The following is a 14,971-nucleotide window of genomic DNA, read 5'->3' on the forward strand; positions in this document are numbered from 1 at the left end:
AGAACAATAAGAAGACCTCTGCTCTTACGGTCTGTATGCATCCGATGAAGTGAGCTGTAGCTCACGAAAGCTTATACTCTAATAAATTTGTTAGTCTCTAAGGTGCCACAAGTACTCCTTTTCTTTTTATGGATACAGACTAACACGGCTGCTACTCTGAAACCTGTCTGGATATTGCATGCATTCCCTTCTCTATATAATTTCCTCATGTACCTTTTTTTTTTTATAACAAGGCTTTACCTGTTCTTGCATTGCATGTAATGGGGGCGGGGGCAGGAGGCGGTCACAAGGTACATATATTTATGTATATATATTTCTCTAAAAAAGCAATTATCAAATTAAAAGAAAAAAAAAACAGACAACTCCATGGCAAGTTAATGAAGTATGGATGGCTGGTTTGTGTTTCCTCTTTGCCTGTAACCTGGAGAGCTCTGTGGATAATGTAAGTCTATTCACTCTTGTGAGAAAGCTTACATGTTTATCTGTTTTCTTGCTTGGCAAGACACACTGTTGCTATGATAACAACCCCTGACAGTGTGGCTAAATGAATGGCGAGGTGTGCATGTACAATATCCAGCCCTGTAAGGAAATCCTGCAGTTTGTTCAGTGTTCAGAGGAACAGCCGTGTTAGTCTGTATTCGCAAAAAGAAAAGGAGTACTTGTGGCACCTTAGAGACTAACCAATTTATTTGAGCATGAGCATCTGATGAAGTGAGCTGTAGCTCACGAAAGCTCATGCTCAAATAAATTGGTTAGTCTCTAAGGTGCCACAAGTACTCCTTTTCTTTTTGTTCAGTGTGTGGATCATGATGTACGGGAGGCGGGTCAGTCGCATCAGGCTGAAGTAGTGTGCAGTGCAGTTGAAGCCTGTCTGTTGTTTGCACGCTCTCTCTCTGGACATAGTTTAGCTCTTTAAGCAAAGTGGCATCACGTGAGAGCCCCTCCCCACCTTTTGCTTTTATGAATGAGCTGCATCAGGTTTGTGAGGAAATCCCTTGAAGGCATGCACTTGAGGAACTGCCTGGGACTTGTCACTCATTCCTCCCCCGTGGGGGATTAAGAGAATGAAAAGTCGTAATGCGACCTGATGGAAAAAATGAACTTCACTTGTGTCCCCTGCCTTCTTCCCCCCCCCCCCTCCCCCCAGCAAGCCAAAGATAAATTGTGATATTACGGTGAACTCTCAAGTTTTGTCTTGATCCCTGAACTACAAATCATTTTATCATGCACAGTATTAACGCTTAATGCATTTTTTTTTTCAAATTCCTCTTGGCTTCATGAAACAAGTGATCTTCAGCCCAAAAATGTTATCGAGTTTGAGCTGTTGTCTGGGCGAAATGGCCTCTAAACACAGAGTTGTGTATGTGTATATCTTTTACCCCTTGGGTACACAGGATCTGTATTCTTTGGGAACTGCTTCTATTCTGCTAGATTCTGTTTTCAGTTTTTATTATGTGTTTTTCAGCAGCATTTGTTTTATCAGCAGTTTCTGCTACATTTGTTACACATTACGACAGTAATCATTTGCTTCTGTTTAAGGGTGAGCTATATTATGCATGGAAAAGCAGTAATTACTTACCTATTTGTCAAATATATTCCCGTTTAAAAATCTCTATAATTATTCTATACTGTATGAAATACCTTCATTACTTGCTTACACTTTGTACAGACATTAATAGTTTTTAGAACAGACAGAACAAAACCAGTTTATTGCCAATTACACTATTATACTGCTATTTTCAGGGGGTTGCAACTTTACTATAAAAATCAGTGCAGTGTTGACATACAGGGTCAGATGATGAATATGGATTCCCATTTTTACATACACAATGAACTACATGTACAGTTTTGGGCTCAGAGGAAAAAGCATTAATATCACAGGTGCAAAGTTGTGCCCACAGAAACTGAGATCTTATTTGGATTGGAAAGAAGGTCCACAAAGTGTTATGTTGGGGGGCTAATTTGGAGTAAAAATGGAGGGTCAGGCACAGACAGTCGTCCTCGTTATGCTCAAGGAAGAGTGGAGTCCATCTTAGGTGTTTTCTGTACTGGTTGAGTTTTAAGATGCTTATTTTGCACTTAAACTCATGCAACTTGGAAGTGAATTATAATTTTCAAAAAATTCGAGTTTTTTTAGGGGGTGAGTCTTTTGTAAGGGGACCAGTAGGTGATGGCAAATTTGTTACATTTAAGGATACTCCTGTGCAATCTGTCCCAATGTATTGAAAATTCAACAAAAATATTATTGAAATGTTCTTCCTTTGTTCATCAAAAATTTGGCTGATGTTTGCACATGAATAATTTGTCCCTTCGTCAACTCTCCCCCAGACGGAGCAAGATTCTCCACACCTTACTCATGTAACTAATCATGTTGGCTTGAGTGGAACTACTCATGTGAGTAAGATTAGAACCATGTGAGCAAGATTGAAACCAAATGGGTAAATGGTCTGTCGTACTAGTTATTTAATCTGTTGAAGACTTTGAGGTCATGAGAGGACATATAGGAGTTGACCTATTTTGTGTGTGAAATAGCAATCTTTTATTTTCACCTTACTTAGCTAATAGAAGTATCAACTTGCCTCCTAATTTATACCTTACAACCTGAAAGTATTTGTCATTGTGTAAAAAATCTACAACATTTTGCAATATTTGGGTTTTCTCAGCGTCTGTTAAGTATGAATGCTTACACAAGGGCTTCCTCCAACAGAAGGTTACTGGACTTTGGGAGCTCCCACTTCTATTGAAAAATTATGGGATACACCTCTACCTTGTTGCAACATTTCTAGTTGTCTGACATTTATTAAAGTCCAATCCTGAAGAACCAAGTAATTCCATAGGGCTTGAGCTTCAGTCAAAAGTTAAATTGGTATCTTAAGTACAAGTGATCATGACTTGATCAATTTATAATGTGCAAACAGAGTAAAGTCCAGGCCAGTGATATATATACCTGATGCTGTAAAAGGACCAATTTCACAGAGCTGAATACATTTATGAGCTATATTAGGTAGGAGGAAGAATTTAATCAGAAAAATATTAAATATAATTGGGAATTGTTTACAGACACTTTACTAGATGCCCAAAAAAACCCACAATTGAGGAAGAAGGTTGTATTGGTTAAAAAACTGACCTGGGCAAAAGGGGGAAGTAAAGACAGCTATAAAAAGTTATATATATAGAAGAAAGGGGAAGTTAATAGTAATGAATATAAATCAGAAGCTAGAAACTGTAGACAATTTATAAGGGAAGCAAAAGGACACAAGGATAAATCTAGGGCTAGTAGAGTTAAGGACAGTAAGGAGTTTTTTAAGAATATTAGAAACAAAAAGAATCCTAACAGGGAGGTGGTGGAATCTCCTTCCTTAGAAGTTTTTAAGGTCAGGCTTGACAAAGCCTTGGCTGGGATGATTTAATTGGGGATGGGTCCTGCTTTTGAGCAGGGGGTTGGACTAGATGACCTCCTGAGGTCCCTTCCAACCCTGATATTCTATGATTCTATGATTCTAACAGTGTGTGGCAGAGCTCTGACCTTGTTTCTGTGGGTCCCGCGCTTCCAGGCGGTTTATGCTAGCTTCAGAGGCTCACTGCAACCCTCCACGTAGCCCTTCTCTCTCTAGGGCCAGGGATACAGTCTACTGAGCCCTTTTCATCATAAGCCAGCAAAGAGGTTGGTGAGAAAATTCCCACAGTCTCTGTTGCTCCTACAGTCTTATACCAAAACAGTTTAGCCTCCCGTCCTGACTGGGGTTTGTTTTCCCCTCCCAGGAGGTGTTTCTGTAGTGGCAGGTTGTGGGGGGAGTAGGGGGACCCAGGCCTGCCTTCTACTCCGGGTTCTGGCCCAGGGACCCTAATGGTAGTAGCTGTTGGCAGCCAATCTTTCACTGCCAGAGTTGCTACATTTCCCTGGGCCACTTCCCCACAGCTCTCCTACTTCTCCCTTACCTATTACTTGAGGGTGTCTTCATTAACTAGCCCTTCAGCCACACTTCCTCTCCTCCAGCTCTCCTCTGCCTGACTGGAGTGAGCCCTTTTAGAATATCAGAGGGGTCTTAATTAGAGTCAGGTGGTCACATTAGCTTAGTGGCCTCACCTGACTCTTTGCAGGTTAATTGGAGTCGGGTGTTCTTATTAGCCTGGAACAGCCCCTGCTCTGGTCAGTCAGGGAACAGAAAACTGTTAATCCAGTGGCCAGTATATCTGCTTTCTGCTACTCTGCTGTACCTTCCTCTGGGCGGCATCCACTGACTCCCTTGACGCCTTTGAGGAGCAGTAGGCGCTGTCTGGGGTCCTCTGCTCAGTGTCCCCATCCGGTTCCCTTCGTTTGACCCTTTGACCGCACTCCTGTCCCTGTTGTTCATTAGTTGTCCCCCGTAATTATTGGTTTCCCAGGTCCTGTGGATCCCCCCCTTAGGCTTTGCCCGCCCACTTCCTGGATCCCAATAAGGCTACTCTGCTGTACCCAACTGGCCTGGGTCTATCACAAGTGGTATTGGTCAATTACTAGCTGGAAGTGGTAGAATTATCAATAATAATGCAGGAAAGGCAGAAGTGGTCAATAAATATTTCTGTTCTGTATTGAGAGGGGAATATTATGTAGTCATATCATATGATAAGTCTTTGTATTCCACTAATATCTCAGGAGAATGACAAACAGCAGCTACTACAGTTAGACATTTTAAAATCAGCAGGTCCAGATAGATGCATCCAAGAGTTCTAAAAGAGATGGATGAGGAGCTTGCTATATCTTGGAACACTGTGGAAGTTTCAGAAGACTGGAAGAAAGCTAATGTTGTGCCAATATTTAAAAAGTGTAAACAGGATAACCAGGTTATTGTAAGTCTGTCAATCTGACACTGATCCCAGGCAAGATAATGGAGTTGCTGATATGGGACTCAATAAAGAATTAAAGGAGGGTAATCTAATTAATGCCAGTCAGTATGGGTTTATGGAATATGGATCCTGTCAAATTAACTTGATTTTTTTTATGAGATTACAAGTTTGGTTGATAAAGGCAATAGTGTTGATTTAATATACTTAGACTTCTGTAAGGCAGTTGACATGATGCCGCACACCATTTGATTAAAAAATTACAATGACATAAAATTAACGTGGAACACATTAAATGGATTAAAAGCTGGATAACAGATAGGTCTCAAAATGTAATTGTAAACTGGGAATCATCATCGAGTGTATGTGTTTCTATTGGGGTCCTACAGGGACTGGCCCTTGGTCATACGCTATTTAACATTTTTATCAATGATCTGAAAGAAAGCACAAAATCATCCCTGATAAAGTTGGCAGATGACACAAAAATTGTGGGAGTGGTAAATAACGAAGAAGACAGGTCACTGATACAGAGCAATCTGGATCGCTCAGTAAGCTGGGCACAAGCAAACAATATGTGTTTAAATATGGTCAAATGTAAGTGTGTAGGTCTAGAAACAAAGACTGTAGGACATACTTGCAGGATTGGGAACTTTTATATCCTGGGAAGCAGTGACTCTGAAAAAGATTTGGGAGTTGTGGTGAACGGTGAGCTGCACCTGGGCTCCCAGCTGTGGCCAAAAGGGCTAACGTGATCTTTGGATGCATAAACAGGGAAATCTGGAGTAGAAGTAGAGAAGTTATTTTGGAATTGGTGTGACCTCTGCTAGAATACTGGGTCCAGTTCTGGTGTCCAAAGTTCAAGAAGAATGTTGTTAAACTGAAGAGGGTTCAGAGGAGAGCCACAGGAATGATTAAAGGATTGGAAAACATGACTTATAGTGATAGACTCATGGAGTTCAATCTATTTAGCTTAATAAAGAGAATATTAAAGGTGACTTCGGTAAGTACCTACATGGGGAACAAATATTTAATAATGGGCTCTTCAGTGAAGTAGAGAACTTTATAACATGATCCGATGGCTGGAAGCTAAAGCTAGATAAATTCAGATGTAAAATAAAATAAAGCATACATTCCTAACAGTGAGGATAATTAACCACTGGAACAAATTACCAAGGGTTGTGGTGGAGTCTGCATTGCTGGACATTTAGAAATCAAGATTGGATATTTTTCTATACGATACACTCTAGAAATTTGGGGAAGTTCTGTAGTCTGTGTTATACAAGAGATCAGACTAGATGATCCCAGGGGTCCCTTCTGGCCTTGGAATCTAGGAATCTAAAACTTTGGGGGATGTACCCAGCCTTCAGGTGATTGAAATTTTTCGTTAACTAGCATTCAGATAAGCAAGATTTGACTATATAGGGAACACTTTACGCACCAGTGGCAATGCAGCCGTATCTGAAATGAAACACAGCAGTTGTTTAACAGTGTATAGCAACATCGTATACAGTATTCCCTCTAATTTTTCCCACCCATGTGCGGAATGAATTTTGTTATGTGCACCAATTTGGAGGTGATGAGTGACATGTCACCTTCATATTGGTGCACATAACAAAATTCATGGGGTGGGGCTGAGGGGTTCTGAGTGTGAGAGGGGGCTCAGGGCTGGGGCAGAGGGTTGAGTGCAGGGGTTGAGGGCTCCGGCTGGGAGTGCGGGCTCTGGGGTGGGGTCGGGGATGAGGGGTTTGGGGTGCAGGAGGGTGCGCCAGGGCTATGGTGGGGAGAGAGACTCCCCCCAGCTTTCTCTCCCCGCAGCAGCACCTGGGCTGGTGGGAAAAGTTCCTCTCCCCACCACGGCAGCTTCAGGGCTGGGGCTGCAGGATAGGCACCCCACCCCCAGCAGGTTCAGGCTGGGGCTGGGTGAGTGGTGCACCGACGGCACCTGGGGCCAGGTTGCCCTGCCCCAGCCGTGCCTGGGGCTGGGCTGTGCCATGGCTGGGTCCGGGCCACCCTGGCTGCAGCAGGTCCAGACACCCCAGCCACGGCAGGTCTGGGCCACAGCACAGTTGGGGCTGGGGCAGGGGTGCCACGGCAGGTTGGGGGTCAGGGGAGGCGTGCCCCTCCCCTGGCCGCAGCGGGTCCCCAGCCACGGCAGGTCCCCGGGTAGGTTCTCTGAGCGCCTGCATGGCACTAAATAGGCTGCTGCAAGGCTGCACAGGTTACAGCAAACTTAGTTTATATAGTAGTTAAGAAAAAGAAGTGAAGAATGGCATATCCAGCTAAAACTAGAGGGGGATTTTAGATTGGTAGAATGTAGTTATACAAATTGGAATTTAATCAACAGACCAGAGCAAACTTCCTTTCTATTGCAAAAATTGCAGTTGGATCTTTAATGAGACAAGGGGCCAGGGCTTGTTATCATCCTTCTACATGAAATAACTTTTTAAAAATACTAATGCTTTCCACCGAAGTGCAGAGAGTTCCTCACCACCCTTCTAGGTTTCAGGTGCTCTACCTTGGGAGTTAGTTCTTACTTGTACTCTATTTTTTTTTCTTCTTCTTCTTCTCTTTCAGGATTTATCCGGCTCCATTGATGACCTGCCCACTGGAACTGAAGCAACACTGAGTTCAGCAGTTAGTGCGTCAGGTTCTACAAGCAGCCAGGGAGAGCAGAGTAACCCTGCACAGTCGCCTTTCTCCCCTCATGCCTCCCCACATCTCTCTGGCATCCCAGGCGGTCCATCACCTTCCCCTGTAGGCTCTCCTGTTGGAAGCAACCAATCAAGATCTGGTCCAATTTCTCCTGCAAGTATTCCAGGTAAATTTGTTTTAAAAAATAAAATGAGTAGAAATATGATGTTTTATGTAATTTTAAAAATAATTACTTCTGTGACTTGGGCATTTGAAATTCATTCATTTTATGGAAATCTTGCATTTGTGTGGCCTTTTGTTATTAAAATACACACTTTACCAGAGATGGGTTCAAACCAAAACTTCAGATCAAACACCCCTGACCTCCAGATTCTTTGAATCTTCTGGTCTAGATCCAAAATTGTGCTTGGTATGTGTCATTATAATGGACCAGTCAAAACCTTTGGTCCAAACACTCTCAACTTTAGAGCAGTACTGTTCAGAGCTTTTCCCTTCGGCCAGTCCTTGGGTCCGTCTGTGAAAAGTCTCACACTTCTTTGAATTGTTCTGGGGCTCTTTTTCATTCTGCTTATTGGTTTTTGTTGTCTTTGTTCCCTGGAGTTATAGAGTACCATAAACCCAGGAAGGGAAAATAATTCATAGGCTGTATTATGAATACATAGTTTGTGACATCAGTGCAAACTAGTAAAGATAGTATTTTCCACCTTACAGCTGGAAGGAACAAGAAATCACTAGAATTCCATCCCACCAGTAATAGTTAAAATGATAGTGAAATGTTTACCATTCATTTTCCAGTGCCACTTGGCGTGTGGTACAAGGTGGTTCATGTAGACTAAGACTTTTATAAAGATACCTTAAATTGCCCAGAAGAACAGTTATATGCATTAATTCTAGACACATTCTAAACTGGTCCCCACCTATCTAGTATAGCAGTGGTAGGCTGTGGTCATACACTGAATCATGTGCTTTGCAATGAGGGCTCAAATCAAATGGCGTTGCTGGAAGTCCCAAATTTGTTTGAAAGAACCCAGCATTAAAATATGGGAAGTCAGTTTGTTTATATTTGGTGGACCTCCAAACAGTTATGTCTAGCTAAGTAAATCAGTGTTTTGTCTACCTAATTAATTTTTGACCAAGAAGTGGACATGGTTTTGAACGTCAGCCATCCTGTTCTGTAGAACGATTTGCCATTCCTGGAAGTGCCATCTTTCCAAGGTAGCATTTTTAGGAATGACACAAAAACCAGATAGGCTGCTCCTGGCCTAAGCAGCCTCCAAAACCAAGTTTTTCTAACTCTTTTGGTAGATGATGAACTTTTCAGACATGAACTAGAGCAGCTGCTGTCTTCCTGAATCTACAGAAAGCTGCAGTACCTTTGCTGCTGTTTACACCTTTCCAAACAACAGCTACAGAATGAAATTAACAAGACTGCAATTCAGAAGCCTTGAATAGCAGTGAAATTGACTGGAATATTGACCATTTCAGTCTTCTGCTGCTTGGGAAAGCACTGAGAAGCACCACAGGCAAGTTCTGGAGCTATTCATGGGAAAGGAGAACAGTAGAGACCCTACTCTGCCAGCAGCCAAGTATAAAGTAAAGGAGGCAATCACTTCCTCTTTTTGCAGCTTTCTGGAGGCTGAGAGAAGCAGAGCAGTAGGTACCCACCACTAATAATATTAATTGGGTTCTTCTTTGAGTGATGTTTCTATGGATGCTCCTCTGTAGATGTGGCAGCACCCCCTGTGCCTAGGATCTGAGCTCTTCATCAGCAGTGCTTGTCAGACCACACATGCGCACCTCCCCCATCTCACGCCAGGAGCGGGACATATATATAGCACTGTACGGTCCAACCGCCCCGCAGTTCCTTCTTAACTGCCTTTGGTCTGGGAGGGAATCCGCAGCAGAGTCCACTTCTCCTTTTGCCCTGTTAGGTATTGCCTTAACTGTTACCTTTCAGTGCAGTTTAGTAGTTATTTCCTCCCTTTTCATTCTCTCCCGATAAAAAAACCCCCACTTATGCCTTTTTACCCTCCCTGTTAGTTTGTCCTTAGATTTTCGTTTTCCCACTTCCTGCCCTTCCAAACTGGGAATTTTTCCCCTTCAACTTTATGCCCGGATCTTCAGGGTTTAAGAGGTGTGTTTCCTGCTGGATCGCCTTCCCAGTAACGGATGGTCAACCACAGTGCATTCGCTGCCTGGGAGAGGGACACATCCCCAAAAAGTGTGCTCACTGCCAGGGCCAGAAAAGACCAGGACATTTGGTTGCTACTTCTCCTTATGGGGAAATTACTGTGTCCAGCATCGGACCCTGGCCCAGACAGTTCCCCTCTGCTAGGTTGTCTACCAACCCTCATTCGCCACACCCCTCTAAAAGATCTTCTGTTTCCCATTCTGTTGAGAAGAAACTGGCTCATCACCTTCTGAGACATCGCCCACCAGAACACCATCCCCAGTGAGGTCAGTTGCCTCGACATCCTCAGAGAGGAGACGTAGCTCCAGAGCCTGTCTGAGTACCTCCGGTACCACAGCTAAGCAAAGACCTTAACTGGGCTGAAGACCTTAACTGGGCAGACCTACAGACCGAGACACAAAACCTTGAAAAATAGTGCCAACCGTCCCAATCAGACCAATGTCGGGTATTATGGCACTGATAGTGCTATCAGCGCCGATGTCCATTTCAGCACTGAGCAAGTCCTCGGCACCAAGCAAGTTTTCCACTCTGTCTACTGGCTGCTCAGGAGAATACATCTCTCCCTCAGCACCAATACTTGTGCTGGTGCCAATAACGCCCCACCCTCCTCCCCAAGAGTACAGATACCCCAAGGACCAACTTGTCTCTTATGCGCCTGAGTCACCACTATTCAGACATGACCTCCCTCTACTTCCATCCTTCTCTCCAAACTCACACCATTCTTCCCTTTCCCCTCCAAGGACGGCAACACCCTTCCCCAGCGACATGGAGAAAGAGGAAGAGTACTCCATTCCACCCTCTTACTCAAGACAGGCTCAAAAGACTTCCTCTACTCATCCTCACTATCCACAGTCCACAACTGGACTTGGTCCCTAATACGGACCTCCATGGATTCAATGTGCCACTCCCTCAACATTGACCCTACTGGGATCCTTGGACCATGTACAGAGCACTGTTTGGGAAACCTCCCATGGAGCAAAGCCGGAGGCCTACACCTTCACCTTCTCCATTGGTCTCTCGACCACCAGAAGCTGAGCATCTACCTCTAGCAGAAGAGAAGGGAGGACACGAGGATGAAATTCTACCAGCACTCCACTTCTCTTCTTCCTCTTGCCTGATGAGGCTATCATTAGAGCCCTGCAAATCTGCGGATATCCACAGACCATTTTTGCGGATAGTGGATCAGATGCAGATACAACCACACAGGGCTCTACTCACCAGCGGCGCCTGGCCTATGGCGTCCAGCTCAGGCAGCCTGGGGGGTGCAGCGCACTCGGGGCTGGCGGCAGCAGCCAGTAGTTGGGGCTGGGTGAGAGGTCGGAGTTGGGGCTGTCCAGCACTCTCTCGCCGCGCTGCTTCCAGTCCAGCAGCTCAGTCCCCTCGGGCAGCACCAGCATTCCCACCATGGCCCCGTCCGGCAGCACTGGCCATGTTCCCGGGCCCGACCTGCCTGCTACTGCCCCAGCGCCCCACCATTCCACCCCACTGAGATGCAACACGCACTGCTGCTGCCGTGTGCCCTCACTCGCAAGTCCCCCAGAGCAGCATCTGATGCAATGCCCCTTCTCCCCAAGTCCTCCTCCATGCCGCCCCTTCTCCTCGAGATACCACCCCCATACTGCCACTTAGCCCCAGTGCCCACCCTCGCGCTGCCTCTTCCCTGCAAGACCCCACACGCCCACTCGCTCCCTTCACCCCCCACCTCCATTGCTAGCCCTTGTGAGCTGGCTTGCTGCTGTGGATGCAGATACAGGTAAAAGATGGCTAGCAGATTGTGGGTTGGATTGTAAGTTGATCCTGGCGGATTGGATGCGGATCCACATTTTTGTATCCGTGTAGGGCTCTAGCTATCATGCCTCAACCCCCTACTGCAGCTGACAATGTCAAACATTTTCACAGGATTGCAGACTCCCTCCAGACTCCTTTGGAGGGGGTGAAAGATCAACAACATAAGCAACTTGACATCTTGCACACATCCTCCTCCTCCAAAATAGCCTCCCTGCCAATGAGGCCTTCTTGATCCCGCCAAAGTTCTCTGGCAGACCCCAGCGTCCATCCCCCGACCTGCAAGAAGGTGGACAAAAAATATTATGTTCCAACAAAGGACTTGCAATTTCTTTTTTCTCACCCCACCCCAAATTCCATGGGCTTCAATGCCGTGCAAGAAAAAGGATGCCAGTACCAATCTCAACCCACACATCATGACAGAGACTAGAAGTGATTGGATCTATTTGGAGGCAAGGCTTATTCATCTGCTATGCTCCTATTCTGAATATCCAGTTATGAGGTAAGTACAATTAAGTCAACTATTCTAAAATATAGGAACTCTGCCATGACCTTCCTGATGATAAAAAAGACCCCAGGCGCTCATATCCAAAGGACGCTTCTTGGCCCCTTATAGCTTTACGAGCCTCTTTGGACTCCAGGCATACCACTTCCCATTCCATCGCACCTGCTGTAGTCATGAGACGGGTGTCATGGCTCCACCTCTCCAAGGTACAAACTACTGTCAAAGACCTATCCTTTGAGGGCCCCAGATTATTTACTGAGCGTACGGATGAATCCCTAAACTCCCTTAAGGATTCCCGAGCAACTCACTGCTCTCTTGGCACTTACACACCAGTGCCAAAGAGATGAAGAGAGCAGTGTCCTGGGAAATACCAACTTCTCCCACGATCCTGACCACCACAATACACTCCCTAGCAGCAATACAATATTCAGCATCATCGACAGAAGCCCCCTACCAAACGCAGGTATGTGACGACTCAAGGGGCTACCTCCCATGCACCATCAACCAAACAACAATTTTGAAGGTGTGGTTTGGGTCCTGAGAAGCCTCCCCCTGTTCCAGTCACATCAGTCATTTCTAACATCCCACCAGTTTAGCAACCGCTTAGCCCCCTTTTTTCCATCATGGTGGCTGATTACCTCAGACAAGTAGGTTCTAGAGAACATCAGGGAAGGATACTCCATCTCTTTCCTATCTATCCCGCCCCACCACCTTCCCTCTTCAACAACACTTCTCACCAACCCATCCCACAAGAAGAAATAAATTGTTTTCTGCAACTGGCAGCCATAGAACTGGTCCCATCCCAGCACAGAGGGAAGGGTTTACTCCCATTATTTTCTGGTCCAAAAGAAATCTGGCAGGTGGAGACCAATCCTGGACCTTTAAAACCTAAACAAGTTCATCAAACTGCAGTGCTTCAGGCTGGTTACTCCACCATTATCCCAGCATTGGAGCAGAGGGACTGATTTTCAGCCCTTGACCTCCAAGATGTGTATTTTCTTCTCACAATACATCCTGCCCACAGATGTTTTTTCTGGTTCATCATGGGGACCAACCATTATCAGTATAAGGTACTAGCCTTCAGACTGTCGACAGCCCCTTGTGTGTTCTCCAAAGTCCTTGCGGTAGTCACTGCCTACCTACGCAAAGAGGGCATCATCATCTTTCCATACTTGGATGACTGTCTCCTCAGGGCCCATCCGAAACCAATGCTCTTTGCGTCGTCCGAATGACAATGGACCTTTTCTCAAGCCTTGGCCTTTGTGTAAACCTGGAAAAAACTACACTGACTCCAGTGCAACACCTGTGTTTATGGAGGCAAAATTAGATGCCATACAAATCTGAGCCTTCCTCCCAGCTCAAAGATTTTGTGACTATCATCAATCTTGTATCCATGGTGAGAATCTGCCCCCAAATCTCAGCCAGGCATGTCTCCTGCTACTTGGCCACGGGCAGTGGCCACACTTGTGGGAAAGTATGCACGGTTACTCATGTGACATCTTCAGGCATGGCTACAGATAGTCTGTGTACCTCACAGAAACAGCCTACACAATCTCCTATCCATGCCTCTGACAGTCAAGGACTTTCTACTCTGGTGGATATAGCCCCACAATCTCTGTGTCAGAGTTCCTTTCCTTCATTCAGCGCCGTCCATGATTCTAACAACCGACGCCTCCTTAATTGATTGAGGAGCACACCTTCACACTCATACAGTGCAGGGCAGATGGTCCTTAACTGAGTCCACCCTGCACATCAACCTCCTGGAGCTACGAGCAGTCCACAATGCCTGCCGATACTTTCTCCCACTGATCGTACATTGCACCATCAGAGTCATGATGGACAATATCGCCTGCATGTTCTACATCAACAGGCAGGGCGGAGCAAGGTCCCACTCTGTGCTCGGAGGCACTGAAATTATGGAAATGTTGAATACAACATGGCATTACCATCTCAACTGCATACTTCTCTGGACACCAGAACACCACTGTGGACTCACTGAGCAGCAGATTTTCCCATGATCATGAGTGGGAACTAGATACGTGAGCCCTTCAGCACATCTTCAACTGCTGGAGATTCCCACACATAGACCTCTTTGCCACACCAGAGCACTCCCGCTGCCCTCAATTAGAGCTCTTATGGCATACCCCCCTGTACACAACTTTTCTTTAGGACAAGTTATGCTATGTCCACATCTCACGTTTTTACCCAAGGTGCCATCCTCTTTCCATCTCAGTCAACCTATCCATCTTCCCTGCTTCTTTCTAAAGCCACACAGCAACCAACAGGAGTCAACATTGCACACTTTGGATGTCAGATGACCACTCATTTTCTGTCTGCACAGAATTAAACCTTTCCAAAAATCTTATTCTTCTCAATTGCTGAAAGATCGAGAGGTGCGGCTATCTCTAAGCAACTCCTTTCCAAGTGGATCTCGCCGTGTACACTTCTGTCCTACCAACTATACAATCTACAGCCTTCTCGGAACTAGAGCACATTCCACCTGCTCGCTCTCCACCTCAATCGCCTTTCTCAATAATATCCTGATTGCTGATATTTGCAAAGCAGCCACATGAGCATCAGCAGACACTTTTAGTCATCACTATGCCATTACTCAGCCCGCCATAGCAGAACACTACTACAACACACTGTCCTGTCATCTGCAGTAAATACCGCTCTGAAGTCCCAGCCTTCCAATTGGGGGCACTGCTTCCTAGTCACCCACACTGGAGCACCCATAGGGGCATCACTTGAAGAAGAAGAAAAGGTTACTCACCCTGTGCAGTAACTGTGGTTCTTCGAGATGTGTCCCCCCCCTGGGTGCTCGACTACCTGCCCTCCTCCCCTCTGCTTCAGAGCTGAAACATAGGCTCTGCAGCAGAGAAGGAACTGGGGGGCAATCGGACCTCACAACGTTATATATATGTCCCGCTCATGGCCTGAGTCGGGCGTGAGATGGGGGAGGTGCGTGTGTGCAATCTGACAGGCACTGCTGCAGGGGGCGCTGCCGCACCAAC

General features: G+C 45.6%; 1 protein-coding gene across 13 annotated transcripts in view; it reads left to right on the forward strand.

The window, feature by feature from the left end:
- The window catches only part of ARID1B (AT-rich interaction domain 1B), a 404,857-nt gene that overhangs the window by 267,239 nt on the left and 122,647 nt on the right, over positions 1 to 14,971 (forward strand). For all 13 annotated transcript variants that reach the window (XM_073337737.1, XM_073337740.1, XM_073337738.1 and 10 more), the window contains one exon: positions 7,399 to 7,642. In XM_073337737.1, coding sequence (XP_073193838.1) covers positions 7,399 to 7,642 — 244 coding nt within the window. The remainder of the gene's footprint in view (positions 1 to 7,398; positions 7,643 to 14,971) is intronic.

The sequence above is a fragment of the Lepidochelys kempii genome, chromosome 3 (assembly GCF_965140265.1).
Source record: "Lepidochelys kempii isolate rLepKem1 chromosome 3, rLepKem1.hap2, whole genome shotgun sequence".
Taxonomy (NCBI): domain Eukaryota; kingdom Metazoa; phylum Chordata; order Testudines; family Cheloniidae; genus Lepidochelys; species Lepidochelys kempii.